Source organism: Zingiber officinale, chromosome 10A (genome assembly GCF_018446385.1).
Source record: "Zingiber officinale cultivar Zhangliang chromosome 10A, Zo_v1.1, whole genome shotgun sequence".
NCBI lineage: Eukaryota > Viridiplantae > Streptophyta > Magnoliopsida > Zingiberales > Zingiberaceae > Zingiber > Zingiber officinale.
In genome coordinates, this window is record NC_056004.1 from 39378009 (window position 1) to 39397553 (window position 19545).

General features: G+C 35.4%; 1 protein-coding gene and 2 long non-coding RNA genes across 3 annotated transcripts; 1 reads left to right on the forward strand and 2 right to left on the reverse strand.

Moving 5' to 3' along the window:
* Nucleotides 1-8198: 8198 nt before the first annotated feature.
* Nucleotides 8199-8706, reverse strand: LOC122028077. The gene is made up of 2 exons (XR_006124626.1): nt 8653-8706; nt 8199-8489 (listed from the first exon to the last, which is right to left on the reverse strand). It is a non-coding gene; the product is annotated as an uncharacterized LOC122028077 (long non-coding RNA).
* A 431-nt stretch (nt 8707-9137) lies between these two features.
* On the reverse strand, nt 9138-10151 carry LOC122027690. Its single transcript, XR_006124497.1, has 3 exons — nt 10117-10151; nt 9935-10036; nt 9138-9638 (listed from the first exon to the last, which is right to left on the reverse strand). It is a non-coding gene; the product is annotated as an uncharacterized LOC122027690 (long non-coding RNA).
* A 5143-nt stretch (nt 10152-15294) lies between these two features.
* LOC122028104 (SEC14 cytosolic factor-like) lies at nt 15295-18645 on the forward strand. The gene is made up of 6 exons (XM_042587123.1): nt 15295-15572; nt 17217-17475; nt 17571-17607; nt 17737-17842; nt 18071-18181; nt 18329-18645. The coding sequence occupies exons 1-6, from the start codon at nt 15468-15470 to the stop codon at nt 18446-18448; spliced, it is 738 nt and encodes a 245-aa protein (XP_042443057.1). The 5' UTR covers nt 15295-15467; the 3' UTR covers nt 18449-18645.
* Nucleotides 18646-19545: the final 900 nt, after the last annotated feature.

Here is a 19545-nt window from a genome sequence, read left to right on the forward strand (position 1 = left end):
TTATGATAAATATTTAATTAATGGATACATTAAATTATTGTGTTAATGTTAAATTATTCACGGGAAGGAACGCGTTGCAGGGCTCAACTGTAATGTATTGGCAAGGATCGTCACATCTCTATGAGAACTTGAGTGTAGTGTTAAATAGGTAAAAGTTTTCACATTATAAGTTGGATAAGAACAAATATGATAGGAAAATTAATAATTTAAGATTTGGAATATGGAATATATAAATCCTCACTAGTAAATCAATAAAGATAGTAGATACAATGATTATGAGAAGAATTAGTATTTTATGAATATAAAAGACAAAATAGGTAGGTGAGAAGATAAAGATGATAGAAAATTCGGGTTTTAAATTATGGTACATTGGAAAGAATAAAATAAGAAATATAGTGGGCATTGTTATAGATAGTTCGAAGGGGAGCCTTGGCGCAACAATAAAGTTGTTGCCATGTGACCAAAAGGTCACGGGTTCGAATCCTGGAAACAGCCTCTTGCAAAAAGCAGGGTAAGGCCTCGTACAATGGATCCTTCCCCGGGATCTCGCATGACGGGAGCTTATTGCACCGGGCTGCCCTTTATTGTTATAGATAGTTCGTTAAAAGATGAAGTTGTAGAAGTAGTTAGAAAATGAAATAGAATTATAGCCTTTAAAATAATAGTGGCAAAGGAAACTATAAACATAATTAGTGTATATGCACTGTAAGTAAGATTAGATAAAGCTACTAAATCAAGTTTTGGGGATGATTTAGATGAAATATTATAAAACATTTTGCTAAATAAAATTATTTTAATAGGAGGTGACCTAAATGAACATGTCAGAGTAAAAAATGAGGAATATGAGGGGTAAGGGGAGTTATGGGTTTGGAACGAAAAATGAAAAAGGAAAAATTATATTAGATTTTGCGATAGTGTTATGACCTTATATTAGCTAATACGTTTTTTAAGAAAAAAAAGAACACTTTGTCACGTTTAAAAGTAGGAATAATAAATGAAAATTGACTTTCTTATAGTTACGAAAAAGGATAGAAAGATTTGTAAAGATTATAAATTCATCCTTAGAGAAAGCTTAAATATTCGACATAGGTTAGTATGGTTGGATATACGCTTCAAATATAGTATCAATATAAAAGAAATATATACGACTCATAGAATTAAGTGGTGGAAGTTAAAGGATGGGAAACAAAATATATTTAAGGAGAAAGTATGAGTACAAACATTGGGTAAAATATATGGTGATTTTAATACGACATGGGATAAGATGATATCAAAGTTGAAAATAGTAACTAAAAGTGTACTCGGTGAATTAAAGGACATGCACCACTAAGTAAGGAATCTTGGTGGTGGAATGAGAAAGTACAAAAGAAAGTGAAGGAAAAATAAATAGCTTTATAAGTAATTATATATTTGTAAGAATGAGAGAAATTTTAAAAAATATACAATAGCCAAAAAAGAAGATAAAAAAGTAGTGAATGAAGTAAATAATGAAATTTTTAAAAGATTATATCAAAAATTAGATACAAAAGAAAGGGAAAAAATATATTATAAAATAACTAAAGTGAAATAAACGAAGACAAGAGATATTATCCAATAAAATATATTAAAGATAAATGTAATAGGGTTCATGTATGGAAGGTCGACAATATAAATTATATATCTTCTTAGATAATTAATTAAAAAATATAGAAACAAAAATAAGATCTACACATAGTGTTCATTAACTTAGAAAAAACTTATGATAGTCTTAAGAAAAATTATATGAAAAATTCTAGAAAAGAGAGATGTTAGCGTAACATATATTGAACTAATTAAGGATATGTACAAGAATGTAACAACTAGAATAAAGACTTCAAGTGGAGTAAGTGAAGTATTTCCAATAAAGATAGGATTACATCAAAATCAACTTTGTCTCTATCTTTGTACACTAATTATGAACCAATTTACTGCGCAAATTTAAGACACAGTACCGTGATGTATGTTGTTTGCAAATGATATTGTTTTGGTAGATGAAACACGTAAAGGAGTAAATGTTAAACTAGAATCTTGGCGGGAAACATTAGAAGGGAAAGATTTTAGGTTTTGTAGAATAAAGATAAAATATATAGAATTTAAGTTTAACAATATTAGATGTAATGAGATAATTGTTAAGATAGGAGATGACGAGTTGCTCAAAATCGAGAGCTCTAGATGTTTAGGATCATTTTTGTAAAATGAAGGGATTGAGAGAAATGTCTTATATAGAATATAAGTAGGATGGTTGAAATGGAGAAGAACATCGAGTTTTTTATGTGACCGTAAAATACCTCTAAACTTAAAGGAAAATGTTACAAAATCACAGTTAGACCTGCTATATTATATGAAGCTGAATGTTGGGTTTTGACTTGAGCACATGAGTAGAAGATAACAGTTGCAGATATGAGAATTAAGGTGGATGTGTAGATATACGAGGATGGACAAAATAAGAAATGAGAATATTAGAGAGAAGTCGGAGTTGCATTTATTGAGAAAAACTCTGAGAAACACGATTAAGATGGAAAAACTCTGAGAAACACGATTAAGATGGTATAAGTATGTACTTAGACGATCAATAAATATTTCAGTTAGACAATGTGAAATTATGACAAACACGTATATTAAACGAAGAAGAGGAAGATAAAAAAAATTTAGTAATAATAAAATAAAATAAAATTTATTTAAGTATAGATGATGATATAGTAGGAGATAGAGATCTATGGTGTAAAAGAATTTATACGGTCGATCGGGATAAGAGTTGGTTTTATAAGTTAAAATTATAATTTTCACAAATCAAACAATATGTTAGTATCTTAATTTTCAGATAACTGCATTTAATGTGTTCCTTCAGGATCTGGCAATTACAAAATTTATTAAGTGGATGGCGACTTGCAACCTAAGTTATAATAATAGTAATAATGTGGCAAAAGGTGAAGTCGCTCGCCCCCAGCGTCCTCGTCGCACCCGACCCAAGGTCATCACGAGGGAGGTAAATCACAACATCCTGAGTGAGCATGTGGCAGGTGGGGTGAGTTGTACAGGGACCGGGATATAATAATAATAATAATAATGAAAATTATAATAAAGGGAATTTTAGTTCATTAATTCGAGTGCTGTATATTGTTCTTCGTTTTTAAACAATGTCTAAGATTTTATTAAATTACGAACTGTAGAAAGCATTAGATGATCAGCGGAAAGTATTCCACAAAACTGGCGTACATACGGCTTCATCTTACATTTTATGATCTCATATGCAAATTCTTCCCACGTTATCATTTTTATTTTTGAAAATAATTTTAATTCATTTTCCTGATTTTCTTTTTCAACTTGCTCAGTTGAGTCTGCGACGGATCACTACTGCCGGTATGAATCCGCATTTGACTTGTTAGCTTTCGCGAGTGCCAGATCTTTTCGTATCTACGATCCCTTTTTTATTAAGTTGGGTATCAAATTCTTCGATTAATCTAGAAGTATTTGATTCTACGCAAGTTTTTTATATGGTACTCTATCAAGATGACTCATTTTCTCATGCCCCCCTATTCATTGGAAAGTACATTTCCTACTATTCAATGGATAGCAAATTTCCTACAACTACAATTCAAAGTAGTTAAGTCTCGATTTTGAAATTCATGAGATGCATATTTAGGGATCTGACCAATGCACCGTAGCCCGGACGTCTATGACACACTTTAGGCTTTGGATAGGAAAAACGGATTAATTTCATAAATCCTTTCTTGATTTCAATATATATTTATTTTCAAAAGTGCTGGCCCTATTATAAAATATGAATATAAGAATGTTTTCCTCCTGTATTTTTTTTTTTGGATAAATCAAAATGACGTTAGCTTGTCCCTGCCACACAGACGAATATGTTTAAATGATTTTTAATAAAAATACTCAAATATGTCTAAAATATCTTCAACCATCAAGCAAGACAATATTTTGATGTATTTTAAAACATATATATATATATATATATATATATATATATATATATATATATATATATATATATATATATATATATATATATATATATATATATATATATATAAAAACCAATTTCCAATATTGTTTTATTTATTGTAAAATAATCTATAAACTTGACATTTTATCAACCATAAAAGACCTTGTTTGCACAACCATATCCATTAATTTTCTAGTCAATATTTTAAGTCAAAGACTACAGGAACATATCCGATCAAAAAATAATGTAAAATAGTCATAATCATTATTATTATATTTCCTTTTCATCAGATAGAGAAACTCTATAATAACTTATCTTTTCCAAAAATGAGAAAGATGATGCACTGAACAAGTGACTTTAATGTTAATTGAGTGAAAATTTTTCATTGAAAAAGATGACTCCGAATGATCCTGTGTGTCAAAAGAAATGTCAACAACTGGGTTAGGGAAATGATCTTCAACATAGACATTTTGACGCTCAAGTCAGTGATCGAGCTAAGGATAAGAAACAATGACGAACGATAGTAATAGATGAGTAAAATTGTGTAGCCTCACGTACCTGTACTTGTAGATGGATACCTCTTGTTTGTGCATGAATCTCAAAGTATTTCAAAAAAATATCAGACCATAAAGATGCATTGAGACCTTCCCAAAATAGACCTACAATTCTTGTGTTTGGCAGGCCGGAAGCTTTTAGTATACAACTTGCATATTAAATATTCTCTATCATCAGTGACATAAAATGCCAAAAAGATGAAGTCGTTGGGTTGAGAGGCCCTGAAAATGCTTAGTTAGCAAACCGACCGGATCCTTTCTGTAGTCTGATCGGCTGTCACTTGCAAGATCAACTAGGTCAGATTTGAGGGAAATGGTCAAGGACTCGTCTTTCCCTCGACCTCTTCGTCTAGCCCCAAAGTTTGGTTGGACTAGGTGTCCAGTTTGTCCGATCGGACTATTGGTCCAATTGACTAGATTACTCGGCCAAAATAGTAAACCTTGCTAGCCCCGAGTGATGAAAAGGACTTTGCTATGGATGTTACTGATTCAGCTTAGAGTTTCATCAATACTGAGGGGCTTAGGATCTGACTGGCCCAAGGGTCCGGTCGGATGACCAATCTATCGCGGCGATCGTATGCCCTGGGTGTTGACCCCTCCTAGACTCTGATCCGATCGGTTAGATTACTTGGGCAAAATAGTAAACCTTGCTAGTCCCGAGTGATGAAGAGGACCTTGCTCTGGATGTCACTAACTCGGCTTAGAGTTTCATCAATACTGAGGGGTTCGGGGTCCGACCATCCCAAGGGTCCAGTCGGATGACCACTCGGTCGCGACGATCGTATGCCCTGGGCCCGAGTGTTGACCCCTCCTTGACTCTGATTGTCATGTCAGCTGGCCCCCTTGACTTGACTTCACCTGGAGGCCCCACCTTATTCGTGGTATCACAAGCGTCTTTTTCAAGCTATTCGAAGGAGGTTATAGGTTTGACTGACTAGACACTTGTGTTATTTGTGTCCCCCGTCCTCCGAACGGACGTCACTCAGATGCTTCTAGAGTCCTTTGTTTCTTGACCGAACATTCGTTCTCTGAATCATCGTTCGGCTTGAGCTGACATCACTGTAGCACCTTGGAAACAGGGCACACCACTTATCATTAATGTCGAACATGATGAACACACCTTTTTATCATAAGTCTGCTTATTGCCTCCCATCCCTCATAAATGTTGCTTATAGTTAGCTGCCACATGTTGAACGCCCATTAAAAGAATGTTTAACATGACAGGCGACGATTGTGATGTGACACTTGACTATTCAAATTCAATGGTCTAGATCAAATCTCTTTCTTCCGTACCCTTGATCGGACGACTCTCAAGAACCCTTAGTAGGGTTTTTAAGGTTCACGGTTTGATGCAATTTTGTTGTTCTTGTGTTCTTCTATTTATCTTCTTCCTCTCTATTTCCAGTTCGCTGTCGTTGGCGCTTGCTCAAACCCTTTGCTCGCAAGTTACTTTAACTTTTCTTTCTTTCCTCCATTCATTCTTTGCCTTTTTCCTATGGCCTTTTCTCCTTCGAATGTTGTTCACGACATCTGGTACACCTCCACGACCTTTGATTTCAAAAGCGCAGAGGTGGATCAGATGCATCTCAACTACCATATTCCCTCTAACCATCACATCATCATCTCTTCGTACCATGACTGTCCACACACCCTTCCAGCCGGTTACATCGTTCTATTCAAGGACCATTTTTTAGTCAGCCTGTATTTTCCCTTACATCCTTTCTTCACCGAAGTATGCACTTACTTCCACATCCCCCTGTTGCATATATTTGAAATCTTGCCATGATTCATACATGTGCATTTATCATATATAGATATACTGTTATATATGTTGTCCAGGGGTTATGAGCATGTCTATTGCTGATCTTTAGTGATTTACTGATCGTTATATCATGTGTGTTAGATCGGTATTAGTATGTGTGTTTAGTATGTCATATATGATCATGTTCTTATTTCCTTATTGAGACTGTATATCTTTGGTCGCCTTACATATTTATCCATGCACTATTTGCCTATAACCCGTTGAGTTATTCGAACTCATCATCCCTTTTACTGATTTTTCTTTCGCTAGGTAACAAGTACATGTTTGAAAAGTTGCTTAGAGAATCATGATTGTCAGTTCCACGTCACATCTGAGATCCATTTTCCTAGTTATTTTGTATTGTTCTATTCTTACTTTATTTTTGAGACTTGTGTGTAGTGATTCGTCTTGCTTTTGGATTTTAGTCTTATGGCTACCTTATTTTGGTTATGTATTGTGTTTGTGTAAGTCATGCTAGCATGTAGTCAGTGTAATATCTTGCGTGATTTGTGTTTGTACCAACCGTGTAGGCTGTGTATTGTTCTTATATTCCTCTATGTTTGTTTCCAGCCGTGTGGGTTGTATTATATTGTTTTCAGCCATGTGGGTTGTTGATATCTTGTGAGTAGCCTTATGACATTGTATACAGGTTTTAATTATCACTTTTACAGGGGTGGTGTAGTCTGATTTTCGTCGGACAACCTTACCTTTAGGGTGTGACACTATGACTTTCATATTCATGCGCTACTCCGAAAAGGCTTCGGCGATACTGAAAAGCTGCTCTGAAGTTCGAAGAACGAAGACTTCTTTATTTTTCCTTTCTGTTTGTTGGTAATGTTTATATTTCAGCTATTATACTTAACTTTGTAAATCCATTTCGAATTAATAGTGATTGTCCATCAAAAGCACTCTCACGTGCCGACCTTAGAGTAGGAGTCGACAAAGATTCCGAACTAAGTAAAAACTACTTGTGTTAGCGTATGCTTTTGTTCTCTCTTTTTTCCGTTATGTGACTTGTTTTAAATCACGATTTTCTATTGATGCTATTCACCCCCTAGCGTATTTACGGTCCTACAAATGGTATCAGAGCAAGGTTTGCTCTGAATTGGTGTTACCACCAATCAAGTAGAAGGGCTTTTTCCTTTTTTTTTGTTTTGAGATTTTTTTTATTATATTTGAATTGGTACGATTACCCTTTCAAATAAATTTTCCTTTGCCGCGATTTTTGCTTGAAGTTGGTACAACACCACTCAAGATTTTTTTTTCTTTTTTCTCCTGCACTACTAATCTCTAGACAAAGTTTTGAAAATTATTTATTATCTATATCTTTCTTGCAAGATCTTCTCACATCAATGGCTCAAGGTGGAGAACAAAGTGTTCACAAACCTCCATTATACAAAACTAATTACTTCAAAATATGGAAGCATCGGATAGAGTGTTTTATCATGATGGGTGACTTCGACTATGGAATAACGTTGAAAAGATCCACTCAAAATTTAGAAACAAACTAAAAGGTAATAAACTTTATTTTAGAATTATTGCCTAATAAAATTGTGTGCAGAATCGGAGCTTACGACTTTTGGACCTGGCTGAACGAACTTCATGAGGATCTGTCACAATTAGAAGATCAAGTCAAACTCGAGCTTGGATCTACGTCTGAATCCCTGAAATCATCCTCAGAATCAGACTTACAAGAATCAGACCAAACTGTCACGCCTCGGGGGAGTCGCTGCCAGAGGAAATTTCGACAACATCTCCCTTGTACGGGTGACAATCTGAAACTTGACTACATAACCCTCAGGGCCCCTCACAATCCTCGGCCAACACGGCCGGAACATATACAATAATATAAAACAAACAATTCATGCAGTTTATAATAAATCAGTCTCCGGCTAACTCCACAACACATCACAACACGCAGTTTATTATACAATCTACTCCACTACTCGAGGAAAACCCAACCCACAACGGAAAACCATCACAGTGGAAAACAAGGGTAGTAGACCCAAAACTGGATATAAAATCCACGAGTACAATATCTACACATCACAAGTATGTAGATTACAAAACAAGGAAAACCAAGTCTGAAAGTAGAAAACCACATTTACACGAGGTGGGGGACTAATGACTGGAACCTCCTGACAGCTTCATCCTGAAATAGAAATATAAAGCAACGGGGTGAGTTCAATGAACTCAGCGGGTATCAAGCTGACATGCATAGTAAGATATATCTAACAGTAATAATCATGGAGTACAGTCTCCCGATCAAAAACAGGAAATACGAAAAATTGAACAAGCAAAGAAGCTGTACTCACCAGGATCTCCTATCCGGATATAAGGGTCGTCAGACCAAACACATCACGTCTCCTGTATGCATGTCAATCATATGCAACCACAAAAATACAGTATCCAAAATACAATAATAAATGCAATCCATGCATATGATGCAAATGTCCTGGTCACCCCTGACACCAGTCAGCCACCTTACACACGATGGTGAGGTTAAGTGGGTAGGGCTATGACAACTGTGCATTTTGCCATCACTACTCTTAAGTGACCAAGTAGACAGGATGCTGTCGGAGTACACCTATCCTCTTACCCCAAACAAAGTGGGGGAGCCAAAGCTCTCATCTCCCTGTGTCATAGTTAAGAGGAGGGATCCCTGCCTACTACCACGCTGCAGTCAACACTACCCATGAGCAGACCAGCGGAGCCTGATAGAGCAAAACTGCCACACACCCTGCCGGATAAACCACTAACGCATGAGTGGTTGTGTGCGTAGATCATGTAACTAGCAATGTGCTCAACAACAATGGAGCCGACAATCGCTCAGCATGCAATTATGCAAAATGGTGCATGACACTAAACATATAATTTTGAAAATACCAACCTCCTCATAATGTGTATCAAAAGGAAAATCAAGTCCATATCAATGATCTAGGCACACATGTCAAGTAATAAACCTAGATACACATGCCAGGTAGTAAACTATGTACACATGTCAAGTAAATCTAGTATCTAGACCTGTATCCGGTAATGCATTGTATGTCACTACATAAGTACAAAATGCAATAATCAAGAGGACATAAACATAAATACATAACAAATAACAATATGGTAAACTACGGTATCAAGTAGTGACATACCAAGCAGATATAGACATAACTATTACTACTAGTTATAACTCACTAAGAATATCAGAATGACAATATCAAAAAGCTAAGTCAAAGGTACTCACCTTAAAAATGGAGATCGTATCCGAAATAGATCCCACATCGAGACGTCGTCTCGAATCAAAATCCTGTAATACATGATGTACAGATTTAGCTAATTACATATAAATTAATTAGCTAAATCAAATTCCCAACTAAATCAAATCCATCGATCAACTAGGGTTAGCTCCATTAACTCTAACCATTCCACTATTCAATTAGATTTAAGTCTATACATAAATCAACCTAAACTCAACATCCAGAAATGAACCAATCCTTTGCTCACAATTAACACTTCAAATTTTCAAGATTGGAATCGATCTCATACAACAACCAAAACAATGGATTTAAATTTGGTATTAATCCTCTTCTATACGATTCTTACCTCAATTCAGAACTGCAGTTGCTCAGTGAAGAAAACAGAATGCTATCATGAGGTTATTGTCGGAAACAAAGTTGGAGCTGCTGCTAGAAACAAGAAACGCCACTGCTCTCCAGACAATGACCTCATGTCAACACCATAACCAGACTTAATACCCAGATCAATAGCTAAGATAGAATACCTACCTACTCGCTTGAGATGGAGCAACCGAATACCCCCCCCCCCCCCCCCAAATCTAGATCCGCAGCTTCCTTTTCGACCAAATTGATGTCGATCCACAACAGGGGAGATCTGTGACAGAGCTAATCAACAGCGATGATGAAATCAAGAGGAGAAGATGAATCAGCTGAAGTGTTGCGTCCAAAGACGGAGCTGCGGTGCACAGAGGTACAGGATATTGAGTCTTGGGCTAAGATCCCCTTTCTTGGCCGGAGATTTGCTCACATGAGGCAGCAACCCGAAGAGGGCAATGCATCGGTGATGGACCTAGGGCACGGATAGCGACCAAAAATGCGATCACAGTGAGAAAGATGATCCAATCAAGAGCATCCACTCACCGTTAGGGCACGGATCAACGGTGGCTACCGGCGCGATCGGGCGACAGCGATCCAGTAGGGGTGCACAGCATGAGGAAAGGGAGAGGGCGACACCTAGGGCACTCTCGCTCAGGCTGTGGCTGTTGGTGGTGAGGAAGACGCAAGGAAGATGGAGAGGAATCGGGAGAGAAGGGAATCAGGAACAACATTGCCCGACTCCTCCTTGGCCACTGGCTTTTGTACGCAAGGAGAAGAAGCATCGCGAGGTGGCGTCAGGTTGGGGAAGAGGAGAAGGCGGTCGATGCTCCACGCCGCGTGAGGGAGAGGCGGCATCGGGCGAGAGGGGAAGAATCGGGCGGAGAGGAAAAAAAAAGAAATAAAAAGTTATAAATTTAAGTATTTTAATTAAACCCTATGTTCAATTCCTCAATCAACTCTCACTTTTGGGTATTCCAAACATGCTTTTCCCAAGCCTATATATGCATCCTCTTAAACTCGTCATACGAGCTTCCGAAAATACCCAGAAAATTTCTAAAAATTTCCTTAAAGTTATTCGTCCTTTTTTTTGATATTTTACACAAACCATCTTCATGGCAATAATGGCAAAGGAAGAGGTAGAAGGATCTGAATCATAATCAGAACAAAAGTTAGAATCCGAATCTAAGATGACAGTGGACAAGTAGGAGAATCCTAATGAGAATTCAAAAGGTAAATTTGTAAATTCAAAATTTAAAGATCATATAATATGTTTTAAATGCAGTGAAAGAGGGTATTACAAAAGTAAGTGCCCTACCTATAAGACTCGAACCATACAACTGGAGGTAAAGGAGAAGTTGACATCAAAAATTCAAAAAGGGAAGGAGTATATCCAATGCTTAAAGTGTCAAAAGATGGGGTCATTACAAATATCAATATAAAAAAAAAAACCCAAGGATCCAAGGAGAGTAAAGGTTAGTAAGTTTGCAATACATGAAATTCTATTTTTTTCTACATATGTTAGTAACTTGGGTAATCACTACTATTCAAGTTTAGATTTTCCCCAGAAATTAAATATGCATGCTCATTCAAATAAATTAATTAATTTAACTAATCAAGCTAATTCAAAATCATTTAATAATCTTTCAAAGTTTAAAATTTTATCCTCAAGTTTTAGAAAATTAGAAAAATAAAATAAACTTTTGCAAGAGAATCTCGGTAAACTAGAAAAAATTATTGAAAGTTTTATTGACATATACAATTTAGACTTGGGTTACAAGTCTAAATCAAATTTAAAATTCAAACTACATAAACCTAAAACCTAAACCTAAAGTTCAATAATTAGGAGGAGACTCAAAATTAGTTGTCACCTCGAATATAATAATTTACCTAGCTGGGTAATTAGGACTAGGTTAAATAGGGACAAAAGTTTAACTTTATAAATAATACTGAAGAAGTTTTGGATAATAGTAGGTTAGGGAAGCTATGTCTATGCATGTCTAGGAAAATATGACTTCGACCTAGTGCATTTGGCTTAATGGAACTAACTGAAGCTACCACTTACTAATCTTAGTTGGTTAGATTAAAGTTTTGTGTTAAGTTTAGTGGGCAAAACTATTTAGAAAATTTCGAATGCGTGATTACTCTAATGATGTCTAGATGACTCACCATAGCTTAAAAGTTTATTGAAAGAATATCTGCTTGTTGAATCCAAAGCTAAACTTAACCTAACACAAGCTAAGCTAAACTCTGAAATTCAACTTAACTCATCACACAAAACTCTAGGATCACTTTGTCTGAAAACTTAGACTGGGTGAGGTGATTAAGGGTAAATTAAATAAATTAAATTAAATTAAATTAAAAATAAATTAAATTATAGTTAATCCTAATTAATAAGTTAATCAGGAATTCAACTATTAACTCAATCTTAACTTAATACATTAACATCTGATCAATTCATTTACTCTAAAATTAATTCAACTAGATCACTTGATATAAAAACAATCTTAAACTTAAATACAACTTGAGATTAATCTAAAATTCTATTTCAAAACTCAGAATAACTAAGTAATCCATGATTAATTATACAAGACTTTAATTAATCAAACTTAATTCATGATTAATTTTAGATTATTTAAGTTATAATTTTTAATCCAAAATAAATTAAAACTAAAGTTATGTCCACCTTAGATGATACATGTTAAATATCTCTCTAAACACATAAGATTATCATATTTAAAAATTTAGAATAATTGAGATACTAGGAAAAAAAAATTAAGTTATGACTACAATTACTTGCATAGGTTTCAAAAGTATACACTCTTTAAAATAATTATTGACCAACACTTAGTGTCTAGATCCTTTAAGGTCAACTATAAATTTACAGACCCCGACCCCTAGACACATAGGTGGTTAATAAGGATTTTCTAAGAAAGTATTAAGTTAAGAGACATATTTGAAAGGCAAAGTTAATCATATACTTTGAAAAATATTTTGATAATTTCAAACTTTTGATAAAATAGTTTCAACATAGTTTTTTCAAAATCCTTGTAAATTTTTTTTTTTGAAAATTACTTTGAAAATTCTTTAACAAAAATATTTGAAAAATACTTTAGATAAAAACTTGAAATTATTTTGAAATATCTTTTTGAAAATATTCTGAAAATAGTTTAAGTATTCTTTTGATTTGGATTAACCCCCTAGACACATAGGAAGTTTGGGTGCTTGGCCAGGCACCTGGGTAATCTGGGTGATTTGGATTAACCCCCTGGCCAGGCACCTGGGTAATCTGGGTGCTTGGATTTGGTTCAGGTGTCTAGACCAAAAAATTTATCCAGAAGCTGAGTTGGAACACGTCGACTAACCGAGCTCACGTCAACGGTTCAGGCGCCTAGAGGGGGTCCGAGTGTCCGGAGGTGGATAAACTTAGCAGATGAAGTTTTGACGAGAGCTCGCCATGTCAGTACGGTCTAGACGCGTTGGGGGGGATCCAGGCGCCCGAATGAGCCTATAAAAGCAACCTTCGGCCAGCAGCTTCAGAACAATATTTGCTATGACTTTCATATGCGCATGCTGCTTCGAAAAGGCTCCGACAACACCGAAAGACTGCTCCGAAAAGGCTCCGACAACACTGAAACACTGCTTCAAAAAAGCTCCAACAACACCGAAAGGTTGCCCCGAAGTTAGAAGAATGAAGACTTTTTCATATTTCCTTTCCGTTTGTCGGTAACGTTTACATCTCAGCTATTGTACTTAACTTTGTAAATCCATTTTGAATTGATAGTGATTGCTCATCGAAAGCACTCTCACATGCAGGCTTTGGAGTAGAAGTTAACAAAGGCTCCAAACCAAGTAAAACTACTTGTGTTAGTGTGTACTTTTGTTCTCTCTCTTCCTCTGTATGACTTGTTTTAAATCATGATTTTCTATTAACGTTATTCATCCCCCCCCCCCTAAGTGTATTTATGGTCTTACATTTTGCAATGTGAAAAGCTTGTCCAAAAGAGGTGATTGCACCAATTTGAATTAAGTTGAAAATATTAAAATTGAATGAGATTTTAAAAAAAAAGAAAACAAAAGAACCCTGATAATTAATATTTTGGTGCATATTTTTAGTTCTTAAATTGAATATTTTATTTCTCCTCATACGATCAATTATTGCTTTATCTTATATTTTATGGGTTGAGATTTATTTAGCGCTTTGATGCAGTTGCTTTACATTTTATGAAATTTTATCTAATAATTACATTTTATTTTGTAGGGAGCTTGGTTTATTAAACCAAATGAGTTTGAATTGGATCCAATCTATCAAAATTGAGCCTACTTCTTGAGCTTAACCCAAGTCACTCTCTCTCACCAAATCCCTAATTTCTCCCTAAACCAAACCTAAACCCAATTTGAATCCCGGTTCAAACCCAGATATAAAAGGCATCCTTTTCACAGATGAACAATGACTTGCGCTACTGTTCATTGTGTCGATCTTTTCATGGTGCGACGCAGTCCCTTCTCTTCATATCTACAACTCTCCTCATTTTCTCTTGAAACTCTTGCGACAATATCCTTAAATTCTAAATAGTCTTTTCCAATGCCGCCAAACAGCATGAGAAGGTATAACAAGTAAAGGAGGTTCATGATTGCTTCGTGTTTATAAGACTAGGAAGAGGGATGGAGAGAGACAGAGAGGATGAGAGGACATGGATCCGAATCAAAAGTATAGCCTAAATGCTTGGAAAATGATGCTTGACAAGAGGAGGTTGACGGAGGAGTAAAAGGGAAACTTCATTTTTTAGTTTGCGCTATTTGGTATAAACAAAATCACGATATACCTTTTGGTAAATATCATATTGAACATACATTATTTGATAAATTATCGTATTTATTAGAATAACTATTCGTACATCAACTATGCTAAGATCATTTAATATTTTTCTGATGGTAAAAGATGAAATTCATCGACTAATGGTTTTATATGATCAGTCTACCTTATATGAGAAAATAAATTAAAAAATTATGGTTGATTAGGACATGAAGAATTTTTTCCTTGGCTTTATTAAAATTCAAACTTTTATCTACGACAATAACTCTGTTCAATCCTAACTAGCCAACTCAATTCTCCCCGGGACTCATTTAATGTTTTTTTGGACTATGAGTTGGCGTTTGATCGATAGAAAGCTTGTGGACGGACTATTTTACTCTATTGCAGTTTTTTTTTTAAATGCTAAGCTTAATTCTTTATCATTTTTTGGAGGGACATGCAGAAATTTGCGCTGTTTAGTTGACAGACGGCTCTCCCGTTCCTTGTAGCCACAATAACTACACAAGGGAAAGAAACAATGCTGCTGACTTTCGTGGTTCTCATAAGTCACATGAACTTCAGCATAAATCGAGTCTTTGATGGCACACATAACAGAGGATGCGACAAGATGCTGAGGGCGAAATATCTCCTTGGGTTAGGAGGGGGGAGGAAGAGGAAGACTCATTAATTGCAGGTGCAGACAGAGAAAGAGTTCGTGAAGCAACAGGCAATGGAGGTAGAAGACAAGCTCGCGTTGCCCGGCAGCGATCCGGTGGAGAAGAGGAAGGTTGCTTCGCTGAGAGCCCTCGTTGAAGCCGAAAATCCTGATGCCAAGGTAGTGCCTTTATGACTTTCTTCGCCTTTGGCTAAGTAGACGACTGATTAATCGTTCGTCTTGTTGTTGGACTATTTCTTTCCTTTCTTTTTCTCATTTCTTTCGATCGGACCGTGCTCGGATTTCCCCCTCTCCTCGATTCTTGTGTATCTGAGTTTAGGGTTTCCGCACTGTAAATGTGTTAATTTTGGCCTTTGGTTGAATCACCTTCAATTTCAGATGGGAGTTTTCTTCCTCCTCGATGACGATTCTTCTTAGTATATGTGTTTATGGTTGTGCTTCAAGTCCTTTCATCCTTTTTCATGTGACAAGCAACACTTAGCATGATATCTTCAAATATGAGCCTTGCAATTAAGCAAAGGGTATTGTGTATCATGGAATCATTGGTTCTTGTAACATCCTAGTGAAATCATTAATCACTCTCATAAATTTTCAATACCTGATTAACTAATGCTCTTACCACATCTAATATTGGAATTTTTTTCCCCATATATTCATAAGTATGCTTTGGTAAATCATAATCATCAGGAGTTAGACTTGGACTCACACTATAATGAAACTGGAATAGATACATGTACAAGATATTCATAAATCTCAATTTCTTCACTTCAGTTGACCGAATCGCTCCTCGCTTTGGTGCTCTAGTTGGTGCTTTTCCCTCCTTTTTCTTTTTATAATGTGTCTCATCTACTATTTATAAATGGTACATGGAAGTGAAGGATGAGCCATGGAAGAGAGTCTCTTGACTTGGTTAGTATGCCCGAACTAGCTGAAACAGGCTCTATCTTATTTGGTAATTTAGGATGAATGACACAATGATATTTATCCGTGTTGGCATACTCTAATCTAAAATTGGTGCAGCCATTTGAAGTCATGCTCCCTTCTATGTCTATTGCATATAGTCAGCACTATTTTAGACGCATAGGCCTTGTTTCCTATAAAGTAAGGAATCCATTAGGGAAAGAGAAAGACTAGGGGAAAAAATCATAGGAGAAATATTTTCTTCCAATTGTTTTCTTTGATGAAAGGAAAAGCAGAGGAGAAAGTTTTACTAAGATAAAGAAAGAGAAAACATTAATTAAAAATAAATTTGTTTCTTGTGAAAGTAAGTTTGTCGAAAATTAAAGGAGAGCCTTGGCGCAATTGTAAAATTACTACCGTGTGACCTAGAGGTCGGGTTTGATTCTCGGAAACAACTTCTTGCTAAGCAGGGTAAGGTTGTGTACAATAAACCCTTCTCCGGGACCCTGTATTGGCGGGAGTTTCATGCACCGAGCTGCCCTTTATTATTTTTCTTCTCTCATAGAAAACATGCCTTTAGGATCAAACTCCAACCATGCATGTCATAAATATGAATCTTGCAGTTCTGTTAACTCTTAGAGTTTGTAAAACAAACATAACCTAGAAGTTCGTATATAGCTCAAGTTGTCTACCCTCTCCTTGTGGAAATCTATATGGTGATACTTTTTCGTGTTAACGCGCTTGTCCTCATACCATATATCTAAAATTTTCAAAAAGGAGGTGAAAGGTTAGGTTTAAATCATAATTACTTCTTTTGCCTAATACATTTGACAATTCCAGTAACTTTCTGCACATCCAGGGGTATCTGGTCACAAAAACTTACCATTGTTGTTGCAAATACAGGAGGTGGACAATATGGCACTTAGAAGGTTTTTGCGTGCCCGTGATCTAGATGTCGAGAAGGCATCTGCCCAATTCCTTAAACATCTCAAATGGAGAAAGACAATGATGCCGAATGGATTTATCTCTGAATCTGAGATCAGCAATGAGCTTGCTCACAAGGAACTATACAAACAGGGATTTGATAAACAAGGGCGCCCTATAATAGTTTATCTTGTTGCAAATCATGTCTCCGCCGGAAGACAGATGGATGAGTTGAAGCGTAAATTGTTACATAACAAACAAAATGCTAGTTAATTTTAGTGAATTTCTTCCTGAAATTCATCAAAATGATCTTTGTTTTTCTTGTATTTCCAGGTTTTGCTGTGTATGCGCTGGAAAAAGCATGTGCCAGGTGAAGAACCTCGGTTTCTTGATGTTAAAAACTGACAATTAAGAAGTTTGAGCATAGCCTTGAGGAAATTTGTTCTAACGAACTGTTGTTTTTCATAGTGGATCAACCTAACCTTTGACATACTTGCAGCATGCCAAATGGTCAGGAGAAGTTCATCATTATTTCAGACCTTCAAGGTTGGGGGTACTCGAGTTGCGATGTCCGTGGATACCTTTCAGCTATAGACATCTTACAGGTTTCCCCTCGTGATCTCTCTTTACCTAATTGCCTAAGCTGAATAGAATATCCATGAAAATATTAGTGCCCATTTGACAATGTTGTTCATCTAATTTTATAAACTAGGCTAAAAGTTCTGCCTTGTCCATCAGTTCAATGAACAACAGTGAATAGGACTTTGCTACTTAAACTACAAGGGTTTACTGACATAGACTTAACACTCACCAATTTCATCTTGCTATTGCAGAGCTACTACCCAGAGAGGTTAGGGAAGGCATTCTTAATCAATGTACCTTACATCTTCATGAAGGTTTGGAAGGTCATCTACCAATTTCTAGATGCAAAGACCAAGGAAAAGGTAGTCTTCTCAAATATAGATTGTCACAACTTTTTTACTGAATACCATTTATATTTCTGAGGAAACAAGAACAGAGCCATTAAGTGGGGAAGTTTTATCTCTTTGAAGTTTGAACTGATCTGCTGGTATGGTCATGATCTTGTGCAGTTTATCTTTGTGGCCAACAAGGAGATGAGAGACACACTATTAGCAGATATCGATGAGAGCCAACTCCCCGAGAAGTACGGCGGAAGGTTGTCGTTGGTGCCAATTGAAGAATCCATATAATAACTCATGAAGCCTATGCACTGTCTAGTGTTCTTATGAGTATACAAAGACCAGAAAATTCTCAGGAGATATTGTAATTGGAAAGTGTTACTCGTAGACTGTATAAACTCGTCATTTAACTAATCTTTAGTGGAGATTAGAAGAAAAAAATGACTCAACTTTATTATCCGTGAATAATAATATCAAAATTTGGAGAACTAAGTGGCGCATTTGCATCTATACTTGTGTGAAAAAGATGACTCGCTCATCCCAAATATTTCTTAGTCCCATAGCGAGATGAAGAAAATAAATCACGACCTCTCTATGTGGAAGAAATTTTATTTTCTAAGAGATTATTCTTTTTACAATTTGATCGCTCACATAAAGTAATTTATCATCTAAGTATTAACTCGTTATGCCAACGGATAGATAGACTATCACTAGACATTAATACATGTAGAATAAAAGAGCCATTGGTATGAATTATGATCTTTTCTCAATGTTTTGGGAAAAAAAAATGTTATTCTTTCGGTATTTTGTTTAAAGGGGAAAAAACCCTATTTTTGTTGTACAAATAGAAAAATATTGGAATAACAATGAATAGGAGAAATATGATACAAGAGACTAGGTAACGTCATTTTTAGTTCAAAGTTTTTTTAGTAAAAAAAAAACTTTAACCCTTTCATGACGAGCACGAAGAGCAGCTCGTGATAGACGATCACTAGACATTAAAAAACCAAAAAGGGCCATTTTTTACATTAAAAAACATTTTTTACTTTAACAAACATTATAAATATTTATTAAATCATCTACAATTTTATTATTGGCAATTTCTTAAAAGGCGCACTTCTGGTCAAAAGGCGCTCTTAAATCTTTGTTTCAAAGGCACACCTAATTCTCATTTTATTCCAACCAACCGCTGACTTTTTTTTTCTTTTCTCTATTTTCTTTCTTCTATTCTCTTCTTCTTAAATTAAATTAAATGTTAATAGATAATCTCTAAATTTATTTATTATTTATTTTTTTTTTATTTTAAAACTTTAATAAAAAATATTAAAATATAAAAGAAGAATAATAAAAATAAAAAATAATTTTTCTTGTTTTAATATATAATTATA